The 14355-nt window shown below is 32.9% G+C and overlaps 1 protein-coding gene across 1 annotated transcript; it reads left to right on the forward strand.

Moving 5' to 3' along the window:
- Positions 1-350: 350 nt before the first annotated feature.
- LOC130644773 (RNA-binding protein MEX3B-like) lies at positions 351-5278 on the forward strand. The gene is made up of 2 exons (XM_057450507.1): positions 351-845; positions 1808-5278. Exons 1-2 carry the CDS (start codon positions 425-427, stop codon positions 3097-3099), a joined length of 1713 nt encoding a protein of 570 aa, XP_057306490.1. The 5' UTR covers positions 351-424; the 3' UTR covers positions 3100-5278.
- The last annotated feature ends 9077 nt before the right edge of the window (positions 5279-14355 follow it).

Genomic DNA, 14355 nt, shown 5'->3' on the forward strand with positions numbered 1-14355 from the left:
GGGAAACTAGATTGCATCTAATGATGTTAGGAGAATTTATTTTCCAATCTCTGTTTTTCTGTTTAGTATTTTGAAAGTTCATGGATAACATCTGCTGTTTTTTTTTATGCGTGTTTTTTTTTGAATACTACAGTAAAAAGGGAGCAATGGTTATATAACCTAAAAATGACAGTCAGCTAATATTGTATTGCGATTATTCTGGATTGAAATATACTTTCTCTCAACTAAGATTTTAAAAACATCGTAATTAAAAATTAAGCATTTTAAATTCCTAGATACAAAGTGTAAAAAATAAACCAATCGTAATTTCTTATTTACATCACGTGGCTATTGAAATTATAAAATACAGTATACAGAATTAAAAACGCATGACGGTGATAAAGAAGTTCAGCTTACGACCAACTTTAAAACTTGTTGCTTCGGAATGATTTGCGCAGCGGCAAACAACAACATATCTACAGCACGATATTACGAGAACACCACCATGATGTCTGCAGAAGAATATTTCAACCAAAATGATTTAACAAAAAATAAACTTGAAAACATGTACAACATAAATAATAATAATACGATTATGTCAAACGAGTCAACGTTAAACCAAATGACAGATAAAATGGCTTTACTTAGTAATGAAATCGACTACACGAAAATCAACGGCCAATCTGCTAATCCTAGTATTGACGAGCAAAGAGCGTTGCAGTTAGCTTTGGAGTTATCTATGTTGGGTTTGACGAATGAAGACGAATTAAATTACAATGATTTAAGAGTAAAAAAAAGTATGAATATGACGGAATGTGTTCCTGTGCCTAGCTCAGAGCATGTTGCTGAAATTGTTGGGAGACAAGGTAAACTTATATTTTTCTACTTTCTTACATAATTCCTCGCTTTAAAGTGTTTATAAGAAGCTCAAGTTTAAAAAGTTTTTTATTGTAAACAAAAGTTTTCATAGCTTAAAAAGTTTAAAATTAATAAAACGATTTTTTCTAACACAAGATTTTCTTACACATTCAATACAGGCGTACTTTAAAATATTTTATCCAGTGTTTTTACCAACTCTTTAAGTTAAACTTTCGCGCCAGATTTTTTTATTTACTTAGCGTGTTTTTGTTCGTCTGTGATAGGGTGTAAATGATATCGTATTTACTTAACGGACTTATTATTCAAAATACAAGTAAATGGTGCGTTAATATACAGATTTTTTCAACATCTGGGTTAGTTTCGAAAACAAAATCAATATTTGCTCGTCTGATAACAAATTCTTATACTTTTTATAAATTTACTTTTCAGAGAAGGAAAAAAAATAAAACATTTTCACAATAAACTTTTTAAAACTTTTTGACATGTTATGTTTCTCTTGTTGTCAACGAAACATATTTTTTTATAAAAGTTTTTAATCAAAAAAAAGATTGAAGTTTTAAAAAGTTTTTTTGTCAAAAAAAAAAAACTTTTTAAAAGGTTTTACTTTTTTCAATATATATATATATATATATATGTATAGCAAAACCTTTGGCTTTTTAAAATAATGGACGCCTCCAGGGTGAATTCATATTTAATAGTTATAAAGACGTCGTTTAAATTCAACCGGTAATTGTTAGAAAGTTTTTCTCAACTTTTAACGTTTTTTTAAAGCTGGAATGGCTTCCTGAAATTATGATGTCTATGTTATGAATCCTATTTTTAAAAAAGTTTCTCCTTTAATTTAGTTTTTTATATTATTTTTTTTCGTGAGTAGTTTCAGCGCTAAAGTGCAATCATTTTTATCTCAAGATTTCGTGATAAAAAGTTCTTCAAAAAAAATTTATTTCAGGGTGCAAGATAAAAGCCCTCCGCGCGAAAACCAACACTTATATTAAGACACCAGTCCGTGGAGAGGAGCCTGTTTTCGTGGTGACTGGACGAAAAGAAGACGTCGCTTTAGCCAAACGAGAAATCTTACAGGCAGCTGAGCACTTCAGTCAAATTAGAGCTTCACGACGAAACAGCTCATCGTTATCACCCCTTGGATCTCCCTCTCCAACAGCTCCAGGCCACATTACGAAACAAGTTCGGGTACCCTACAGGGTTGTAGGTTTAGTTGTCGGACCGAAGGGTTCTACAATTAAACGCATCCAGCAAGCTACAAACACCTACATCGTGACTCCATCGCGCGACAAGGAGCCTGTTTTTGAAGTGACTGGTTTGCCAGAAAATGTTGACCGCGCTAAACGCGAGGTAGAACAACATATCGCCCTGCGCACTGGAGGTATCATTGATCCTACACATCCCGAAAGTGATCACATACTAAATGGTTTTACATCGAGTCTTTTTTCACCTGGCTCATCGAGCGGAGGAAGTTTTTCAGCTTTGCTTGACCACGGCAGCCAACAAAACACACTCAATCAACGTTCCCATTCGATGGATTCGTTTTATCTGAGTGGCCAGTCTAGCGTTTCATCAAAATATTCCGACTTAAGTTCAACAACAAGTCCCTTCACAAACAACTCCAATGCGTTTTTCTATGACACGGTCATACCGTCACCCACAACTGACATAGAAAATGGAATGTCTCAATTCGACCCTGCACCTGGTTCGCCTGCTCCAAGCTTGTGGCCCGACATGCTTCAAAGAAGCGCATCAATGAGTCGTGCTGTTGGATCACAAAACCAGCCGTCTCGTTCGCTTAGCGTCAACACATACTCCTCGAGTGACAACTCCGGTCGATCAAGCCCAGCCCAGTTGCGAAGATTACTCAGCGAGTCAAACATCGAAGGGATGACTTCAACATATTCGCATTTCAACGGGACGACCGTTACCAACACTGTGCAGTCACAGTTGGCTCCGGAGACAACATCAATCGTGGACATGTGTAAAGTCACGACTAGTGATGGTGAATCACAAAGCTCCAGTCCAGATTGGCTTGCAAACAAAAACAATATGATCAATATGGCCGTTTCAAAAAAGCAATGTTGCGTTTGCCAAAGTAATAAAGTTGTCGCTGCCTTGGTTCCTTGTGGTCACAACTTGTTTTGCATGGAGTGTGCCGAGCAAGTGAAAGAAGCCGAAGGTGAATGTCCTGCTTGTCAGAAAAAAGTTGAAGCCGTTTTGCGTATCTTTTCGTAGATAAAAACGCAGGTTGGTAAAAATTATTTTTGTCGAAAAAACAGATGAGGCCTTTTTAAGAGAAATGTTATTTTGGTAGTATTCAATATAATTTATCGTATAAAATCTTTTAAATAATTATACCACTAAAAATATTGAAAAATAAATTTTTTTCTACACGTTTTTAGAAGGTGTGCATGTGATACCACGTGATCTTGAAAGCCACTTGAAAGCGGCTGAAGATTAGAGCGGGTTATATTTCTTTTGAAGACAGCTGTTTATGTTTCTCAAACATGTCGAGTATGTGTTTTTTAAAATACAGAAGCTGAAAAAACGTGGTACCGGAATATTTTACCAGTATTTGTAGTGAAATCCAATGAAGTAGTTGCTCTTCTTTGTATAAAATAAACGCACATCATCTCATGCATACTTTCTGCTTAAGATTAGACTTTACGGAAAAAAGATTTTTTACAAAATGTTTTTGGGTTAAAATATTTTATATGCCTTATTTGTTAATTAAGAACACGGGTTTGTCTCGATTTTTTCCATAAGAGGCTTTCCAACAATCTTATCATCAGAGGCTAATCCCCTCATGGAAAATATTATTTCGTTAAGTCAGTCACATTGTAAATAAAGAAAAGAATTCTTTCCCTGATTAGGAGAAAACACGACCTATTTTGAACTATTTAACAAAGTAATCAATGGTTTTTATGACACTTCAACGAGATTTTCTGATTGTGACTAGCCTGGACACATAGTATCATTATCTTTTCATGTTTATTTTTTCCTCAAAGTATAGCCTTATTCATAATATATAGTATAAAAAAAATAGTTTCGTGAACATAAGGATATATATTGGAATAGGTTTATTTTTGTATAATATTTCAGACAGAGCTTCAAACGGAACTTATTAAGATGACAAAATGCATAATTTGGAATAATTTTTTATAAAATTCTTTATTTCAAGCGAACAGTAATTGGTTATATTATTTTTTTGCTCGCTTAATCCAGTTTTTAACAAATTGTTGTACATATCACGAAATAAAGCCTATAAAACACCTCTGCAAAATATTTCTGCATACGTTAGGAACTTCAATTACTTTAAGTTAAAAACACTCATTTTAAATTTCCTAATGAAAATGCCTCTTTAATCATGCACCATATTTTTTTCCTTTGTTTTGTATAAAATAATTTTATCCTAGAATTTTTTTGTCTGCACATTGATAAAATAATAAATTTGTTATATAAATTATCTACCGTTTACTAAGCTGATATATTTATAGTAGAGAGTATGTTTAAATGTTAGTATTAATAGAAGCGAAACTTTGTTTTAGGAAGTTCGACCATAACTTTAGGAAATCTGAAAGTCTGAACTCATCTAAAGCTTCGTACTTTTCTTTCATCCTGAAAGTGAAATAATTGACAGCAAAAAGTGGAATGTAATTTTTCCAGAATTTCTTGTTTCGTAATTTTGAAAATATTCTTGCCTCTGTTGTTCAGTTTTTCTGATTATTAATTGAGCCACTTTTGTACAGGATAACTGTGATAATAGATTTCTTTGATTGTTCAGGTGCAGGCGAACAAAACAAATCACAAAACATTACTTCGTAACCGATTACTCATATTTCGGCATATTCTTTGCAAAAACCCAAAGCAATTTGATTTGGGTCTCCCTGTGCACGTGACGTCAACATCCATTCATTACTTTAATGAGCAGAGCAATTTGTGATTAGGAGATGATTAAAATGTCGTTAAGATTGGAATGTTGATTTCATTATTCCGTTTTTTGCTTTTGTTGATTTAAATGCTGTGGTTAACAGAGACGTGTTGTTGACAAATTTTGTCTCGTTTTTTGTCTCAGAAGTAATATTTCAAAAAAAAAAAGAAAAATGCTTCAAGAAAGAGGCTACCTTTAATAGATTTGTTTTGTTGTTAAAGAAGTCTTAGCAACTATTCACCATACAACTTTAAATTTTCATTGATATTAAGGGTAGCTGTCATTCTCTATTTATACAATATTCGATTTGATTTAAAATTGAATACGTCAGCGTTTATTCTGATAATAGTGGCTTGATTATTATTCAGGTTTGAACGACAATTCTCCGATAGCAATATTTTTGCATCTTTCAATATAGATCTTTTATTTTAGTATGATAGCTATTCTGTGTGTGGACAGAATTTGTTAATGTCTATTTTCTGATTTTAAAAAAAATAAGAAGTCGGTGTTATTTTACTAATTTTATCTATATATATAAATACATTATTACGAAAAAAAACTTTTGCCTTTATTACCTGTAATTATATAGAAGTTAACAATATATATTCTAGGGTATGAGAGTGGGTTTGTATAAGCGAGGCATTTTTTATTATAAGGAGAAAGAAAAAAATTAACTTTTTTCACGACCTGTAGAATTTATTATTAATAAAATTTTTACTAATATGAGAGGAAAAAGTTTAGTAGATAACCGAGCACAATTTTTGAGTAAAAATATATTATTTTAAAATTTGTTTTTTGTAAACAAGTTTGAAAAAATTACTTTTCCTGGATTTTTTTAGCACTGTTGTACCATTTTGTCATTCCGAACTCAGATTTTGTTTCTCTTGGTCTGATTTCAATCTTATGTAAACACTATGTGGTCACACTGTCTAAAAACATCCAGGAAATTTATTATAATAAAATTAATTAGTAAATATTTAACAAAGTGCAATTTAGTTTTCATGTGTTTAATTATTGAGAGTTATTTTTATTTGGGCGATACATCCTAGCTATATATATAAAAGGAAGAATCATGTATAAATATAAAGAATTTGGTTTTTTATGCCCTTTCTCTGGTTTTCTCAGTAACATGTATCTAACAACACAACCCATTGCTGATTCTTCTAAAAAAGCGTGCGTTACTAGATACAAAACAGTATTTTATGGTGCCAAGATGTAATTTAAGTCTCCAAAATTCATCAAAATTAATTCTTCTTTTTTATCTCACGCGCAGGCGTTTTATAACAATGGAACTATAATCCTCTTAAAAGATAAAAGATTTTTTGTCAGCACGCAAAAAATGGCATGACTCAGCATGTGACAACATTCCAACTTTTAATAAGCACATACCCAACAAATTGCTGCCAGCTGCCTCTTATTTGCGTGCGTTTTTACATAGTTATTTGCAGCAGTAACCTGTTAAAAACACCCTCAGACCTCACGCTTCAGGTATGTTCTGGAATAGTCTTTGTCTAGCGTTATTTCGTATAGTGTTGTTTCTTCAGACTTGATTTTTAATCTTGAATTTCACGTATAGAAATCAGAAAAGAAGCAGGACTGATAATTGCCACTAGTTGCATTAACTAGAGTTTAATGAAAACTGCAGGTTGCAAGAAGCGCGCAATCAAAGCATTTTTGCAATGAGTCAGATTTTCTTGCAGAAGAATAGGAATTAAAACCAAGATTAAAATCTTATTCAAGGACCATTGTCTTTCCTTAAGAATCGCGGCGTGTTGTGCATTTATGGAATTAGGTTCCAGTAGCTTTATTTTTTTACAAGCTTTGTGTAGCCACGGCAATGGATAAACAAGAAAGGGGGATTAGCAAAGTATTCTTCGCATCTACGATCATGTGGACTATTTTAAGCAAGCAAATCATTTGATTTAATTGAACTATGTCTTCACGATAATTCCATCAGCCTTCGGTGTTGCCAGGATAGCCAGCGGGCTGAAAAGTCCTGATACCAAATTGAATACTGTTGTTTTTGTAATAAGTATTATTAGTACAGAAAGCTTGGTAAGCAAATTCTTAACAGGAAAATAAAAATTAGTTAGTCACCCTGGTTGACTGGCCTAAAAAAATATATTTTTTTTTTCATTTCAAAAATTCCGAACGCTGTAAAGTTTTCAGAGAATATGCTTTTTTAAACAGGAAACTGGAATCTCCTGATGCAGTATGTTTTACAGCAGTTTAAAGTTCCTTCTTTTAAAGCTAAGAAACAAAGTTTAATAGTGTCAGCATAAAAATATTGTGGATTCATCTGTTCAGCCTTCTCTTAATATATATCACGAAAAATGGGTCTGCCAGGACAGGGCTGCCTTAAATTCAAAGAGAATAAAATAAAAACATGGAAAAAGATGCACATGACATAATGTGAAACACATGAAAGACAAAACTAAAAGAAGATTAATGCGAGACAAACAGATATATGTTCTTATTGGAAATGAAAAAGCTACTATATTTTCTCAAAGATATATAAGCTGAAAGTTGAGAAAATCGTCAAATGTTTTTGACATAAAAACTTTACAGTGATCAGGGTAATTTAGCTGTTAAAAAAACTCTGAAGCCAGTTATGTATTTATGGTTATCAAAGCAAAGGCTAGCTATCAATTAATCTGAAGAATTGAATATTCGAACTCGATGCTTATGGCTAGAAAAAAAGCTACCATATTTTTGTTTTTTTTACCTAATCTGACTTTATCAGACACATTGCGTAAAAATCATAAGAAGGTAGTTACATCAAAAGTCACACATTGCTATCCACTGGACATTTTTGTCGTGATGTTGTGCTCAATTAAAAGTATGTTATCAGATGTTACAATACATATTGTCATAACGTTATTGCGATTGTCAGGAGAATGGGTAACAATTATTATTATTACTATTATTTATCCAGGAATGCTTCTTTAGTTTCTATACGAACTGTTATCAAGGAGGATCCTGCAAAGGGAATCCTCGTACATTTAAGCTTCCATTTGAGCTACGGAAGGCGTGCAAGCACAACAACCGCTCAACTAGACAACCGCCTAAGATATCAATCCTTTTCTTATGATGAACGTTAAGCAGAAAGGTACGCTTCACACTTTTATAGTCTCTAGCATGACTCTGTCGGGTTTGGAACCCAAGACCTTCCGCACTGGAGGCGAAAGCTCTACCACAAGGCCACCAGTCGGTTAATTTGCTGATTTGCTGTTCTGTATCCATAAAAAGCAGTGTCTTTTTTATTATTATTTTTAAAGTATTTTTTTAACCGAAAAATACAATAATTTCGAAATACAATAAAGCATTGCACTCAAAATTCACTTGATCGTAGAAAGTCAATAAACTAAGTGACTGCCAGTAACTGCGTCTGAACGGAAAACAAAAAAATCGATTCTGACATAATTTGAGCAAATCCGAATTGTAATGATTAATTTTCGTGTTATTTTAACTGTCAAGAAAGATATAAACTTGCTAAAATTGCAATAAATAAATAAATCACATCAGCTATGGTTTCATACATCTGTGGTGTCAAAAAAAATAAATATAATCACCTCACTTACACACAATACAAGATAAAATCAAGATCCAACGAATTGAACAGAGGACTATGACATCTCATGTATTAGTACACGGTATTTTTTTAAAACCAACATAAAGCTGAAGTTCTTAAAAAGCAATTTATAATCAATCTTAATTGAACCACTACCTTAACTGTGCAACCAAACACATGAATTTCGTCTGCTTAAGTAGATAGCCGACAAGTAACAAGTAAGCAACAATTGAGCCGGTAAAATACAGAAAAGTTATAAAAAAAGTGTGTACTTCATATTCCATAAATGATGTTTCAGAATAACTGGAACAAAATCTCCTGGATTGATCCAGTTTTTTTAAATGACACTTTTTGCAAGGGACTCAAATACTCCCGATATTTTATTTTCTGGTCAGGAAAACATAACATTGTAGCTCAAACTTCGCAATTTACTTGTTAACCACTGGTTTCCATATTAATCGATTAAAGTACTTTTTTGAAATCCTTGCATAACGATTGGTTAACTCTACACATGGCTGAAACTGCTTCTGTTAATGTAGGAACTGTTTTTGCGCAGAGAAGTAGAATGAACGAAGTCATCAGCAGCTACTTACATTTGTTAGTGGAAAAAATTCAAAATATTTTTATATTAATATTTACATTCACAATTCTAAAGATTTTCTCTAAAAAAAAAATACCGAACTCTCCATTTGCAGTTGGTCTGATCCAGGAGAATAAAAAAAGATCTTTTGTGCGGGAGAACGCGGAAAAATAAATTCCAGAGACGGGAACGACAGGAAAGATGTTAAATTAAACGCCTAAAACTTGAGCTTGAAAGTGAGTTTGCCAGATTCGCCTGTCTCAGATATGGAGCTTAGCTGCTCTTTGGCCATGCGAAACCCACAACAACATACATTTAAACCCGATATTTCCCAAATGAATTGTCTAATTGGCACACTAATTGGTGCATACAATCATCCTCTTTCAGAAAGTTGATAATTTTGGGGCTTATATGCAATAAATCGTGTATAGTTCTTTCTTCTTAATATTTTTTTGCATTTATTCAAAGCAAATAAAATGATAACAACAAGATAAACCGTGGAAGATATAAACTTAAAATCCTGGTTCAGCTTCTTTCTTTTGGTCCATCAAATGCATGTTTGTTTATGGCATTTTTTTTCTTTCCTATTTCTCTGCAGAAAACAATTTAGCTACAGAGCAGTTTCATAATCTTGTTATCCGCTGTCCGGTTGTCCACTAAAAAATATCTATTTCTACGATGACCCTGAAGGATTGTACACGGTGTTCTTTATCATGTGTTTGAATCTTTGTTGCTTAGATCCATTTAAATTATTTTGCGGGAAAACCCATCAAAGCACCCGTGTACCGACATATGGCTTCAACTTATCATAAGTACAATGTGCCATAGAAAGTCTTTTCTTTTTCCTTGATGACAATCCTTCTGGAACCATTTCCCTGAAAATTTCCATAGCTGTAATACGGGTAAAAGCAACACCTATTTTTTAAAGATACTCCAAAGCTATCCTTCTGTATCCTAAATGAACCATATAAGTCATTATCAACTGTAATAAAAACTGTAATATCTGAGACGATATATTGGACTTTCATACAGTTGCATACCTAAATACTGCCACTATCAAAAAAACTTTCTTGCCACCTCTGCTTTTATAGCAACTCTTTCTTCGTTCCGTTTTGATATACGCCTGCGTAAATTATTTTTCCTTCAATCTTCTTTTAAATGTTAGAAAACCTATGCAAATATTTTGTTGAATGGCTAAGAAACCCAAAAATTTCAACATTTACGACTAAATTAGTTCTTTAGTCATGTCAGAAAAAGGAGCGTCAGAAATAAATGTATTCCTTTATAAGATAAAAGTTAGTATAAACTACTGACCAGTTTGCTTCATCATTCTGCCCTAGTCTACTTATAAAAACCCAGAATCAGAAGAACAACTCACATAATCTGCGAATTGAGAAGAGCTCGTATTATATATGGAATTTGCGAAGCACGCGAGAAGAAGAGCGGACTAGGTATCGTTGGACATTGTACAATGTGCTAAAAAGAGCTCGCACAGAACCAAGAACAACACACACAATGTGAGCTTCCAGGGCCATCGTACATTTCGTGTATAAAAATGCGTCTATTAATTGGAGTGTCCACGTGTACGAAAATAGGTATTACAGGTATTTTCCATCAAATTTAAATTAGAAAAATCAGTTTAAAAAGTCTGAGGAAGAAAATGTTCAGTTCACATTTTAGGACATTATTACCAACCAAATTAAATTTATTACCGCCATTAAAAAATGGTTGCGTCCTCACTAAACGGATTTACCGGACTGGAAACGTCGAAACACTTTTAAAATTGTGGCATTACATTGCATGGCATTTTTAGATAGACTTATGGAGACAGACATCACTTTGCGTCTTTCCGGACAACATCGAACGTTGTTTCATAACGAAGCTTAATGACGACGTAGTTAATCACTTCGTCTCACTACATTTAATTTCTATAAAAGTATCTTTATTTTGTGTGTTCAAAATAGTTGCGCCGCAGTTTAATTTCAAACCTCCGTAAGGTAATGTCATTACTTCATGGTAACAGGCGAATAAGAAGGACGAAACAGCGTTGTTTGTGCTATGTAACACAGGCAAAAATATGCGCGCTGTAATGACACTTGTTCAATATATTTGCTTTAAAAATAATTGGTATAAATTTATCGATCAAGCAGTTAAAATCTTTGAACTTTACCCTATCTATAGAGATAATTCTTCAAAAGACTAACCAAATTTCTATGTTTGTCTTTTTAATTGCGCTAACCGCCATTGCTATGTTAATAACAACAGGAATTACCTTTAACATAACAACAACAACAACAGCAACAGCAGAATCAGTCATTTGTTTGATTGTTGATATTCTTTGGATGAAATTAAAAACAAAATTAAATTGACATTGTGAGGAAGGAAGAACGTTGCGTTAGAAAAGAATTGTGTCACGAACGCTGCCCACCAAAAGCGATTAGTTTATGTATGATTAATGCAACAACTTTTTTCGGTCTTTTTAAAGATTTTTATCAATGCTTTTCATGAACTTGGAAGGGTTTTTGTTTTTCTTGGCTGTAGTTTCATAGGTCATAATAGGACATGATACGCAAAAAAAAGAACCCTAAAGTATTGTTTTTTACCTGTTTCACATAAATGGAGAAAACGCTTGAAAAATCCCTCCTCAAAGTTTTCATCCGAGTGTTTTTTAAGAGAGCACTGGTCAAGATTACTCGAACATTTTAGAAGGTTTTTTTTAGAAATGCTTTAACAGGTGGTTTTGTTATATTATTGGTATCGAAACGTCTAGCTATCTAGGAGCTAGTATCTATCTTAGCTAGGTGTTGTCTAATGTGACTCTAGATTCATTATTTATACGTTTCAATACAAATATTCTTTTATTTGTTTTGTTTATGTTGTACTTGTTTATTTTTTATGGTTATTATTTTGTTTTTTTTAGTGTGAATCCGAGAAAATATTACTATTAAAATATTTCAGTGTAAACTTTTTCTGTAATTTGAGTCAATTTTAGCTTTCGTGTAATTGACTTGACTTTCCACATTGACCTCAGTAACAACTTTCCCACCAAAAGAAGAATCAACTTAACGACCTGCGTGCCATGTAGTAATTGCTGACAGCTATTTGTTCACCACGTATAGTTGAAGAAAAAATATTTTATTAAATGTTTTAACATAAATTTGGATAAAAAACCTTTAATGGGTTAAAATTTGTGACTTTAAAAACTGCAGCCTATTTTTTTATACATTTAAGTAACAAATGTTGCCCCGGGAAGAATGACGTTATTATCAACGTGTATCACTTCTTAAATATCTCTTTTATCAAAAATACTCATCACAACAGGAACACATAATCGGCTACCCTTCCTTACACTTATGCAAGCAGTACTTATCACAAAAATGAATCCACTGAGATGGAATCTGCTATTATGTCGTTTCAAATTAAGTTTTGTGCTTGAGAGATGTGACGTCACTTAAGCTTGAGTAAATAATTTCTGGTGTCAAAAGTTTAAATTAAGGTCGAGAATTCCCTGTGTTCTTGCATTAACAAATCACCCTCCCTGTCAATATAAAATTTACAAATGAAAAAATAGGTTCAACTCAAAGAAACAATTTTTCTTTTTCTTGAAAAACATGAAAAACACGATACTAGAAGAAAATTCCTGTTTACATGGTTACTTTTTTCTATTTCCCAGAACGTCTTTAATAAAAATTACAAGCTTTCAAATCCATGAGAGAGAATCCAGGCAACACATCGCTGGAGTCAAGTCTAAAATATATCCCAGAAACATGTTATGTTTTATTTTCAAAGATATGCGTAATGAGTGTAGTGGTGACGCGTACTAATGATGTGATTTTAATTAAAGCATAAATCTCTTTTTAATTAGTGTCAAAATGACCGACGGATTATTGCTTGCTGCAATATAATGGAGTGAAAAACAAAAAAAAACACTTGTGAAGATACACAGGATCATTGTTTTGTCGTAACGATTAAAGATATTCTTGTTGGTCGCGTGGATTCATTATGCTTCCGTCACTTTGTGTGAAATCATGCTCATAATGTTTTAACAAATTTAAAATAGTTCTGAGATGAAGCGGGTTTTGACAGATTTTTATTAACTATCTCTGGATATGATAAACTTTCAAAAAAACACTGCCTTAGTGTAAAGTAGGCCTTATTTACATTAGACTTTTTAAACGAATTCATTGTAAAAAAAGTGTCCACGTTAACTTTGGTAGATCGCACGTTTTCTTCTTCCGTTTTTGTACTGAAATTTGGGAATATTTTCTATTTTTTTCAAGCCTTTTAACCGCATTTTTTCCCGCAAATATTTCAATTTATTACGGGTGTAGAACTTCTTGGATGTTTTGTCTATAGTTTTGCATGGTTTTTTTTTATTTGTTTGAAATACAATAATTCTTCTCAGCATGAGGATTCTAAGCTTTCAGGGAAAGGTCTCATTATGTACTCTGTCATACGAGATATTTATATTTTCATATTTTGTGACGTCATAACTAGTAAACGAGACATTCTCAATTTTTTCACTAGCACAAAGTATTTTAAACAAAGTCATAAATGTTAGAAATACTACTGAAGCAATTAGTTTTGACTTCTTTATCACTGAAAGTAACATGGGGTTTAGCTATACTAAAAGCTTTAAATAAATGCTGCAGACGCTGTGATAGCATCGAACGCGAAACCAGCGGGAGGTAAATTGAAGAATTGAGAAAAATGTGTGCAATTTGTGTAATTTGTGTAATTTGTGTGATATTTCAACTTTTCGTTTTTGTAGTGGGTTCGTCTGCAGCTCCCAGTCCTGGGGACCGCGGATCGAATCCCGCTCACTGCTTGGCAGTATGTTAGTGATGAACAAAGTAGTTCTTCTTCAATATGACTTACATTATTTTATCCGTTCGTGTATGTCTTACCTAGCGATCTTTTAAGTTTAATACCAAATCACATATCACAAATAACGCGAAGGCCCGTCCTGACGATCGGAGAAAATGGCCATGCTGAAGTCAACAACTGCAACCATTTTGAGAAAATTCACAATTTGAAATTTCTGCTCTAGATTTAGGGTACACAATTAATTGAACTTCAAAGTTTCGAAAATTCAACTAAATTGTTCTTCTGCCTAACTGGATTTTTTCACGTGCTTTTTGAAATTTCGAAATTTGTAATCTTGTTCATAGATATTTTGATAAACATTGTTGCAAATTTGGGAAACGATAATGTTACATGTTGTAGGTTGTACTTTCCCGTGGAAGAACTTTATTTTTCTCTATATCCATTGAATTTTTGGGTTTCTCTACGTTTAGCACGTTTTTATGACGTTTGCATCATGTTTTTTTTTGACACTGCACGAAAGAAATTATCTCAAGGGAACAGGATTAGATTAATTATTTCTTCAAGTTCTTCCCATTCCTTTAA

Source organism: Hydractinia symbiolongicarpus, chromosome 1 (assembly GCF_029227915.1).
Source record: "Hydractinia symbiolongicarpus strain clone_291-10 chromosome 1, HSymV2.1, whole genome shotgun sequence".
Classification (NCBI taxonomy): Eukaryota; Metazoa; Cnidaria; class Hydrozoa; order Anthoathecata; family Hydractiniidae; genus Hydractinia; species Hydractinia symbiolongicarpus.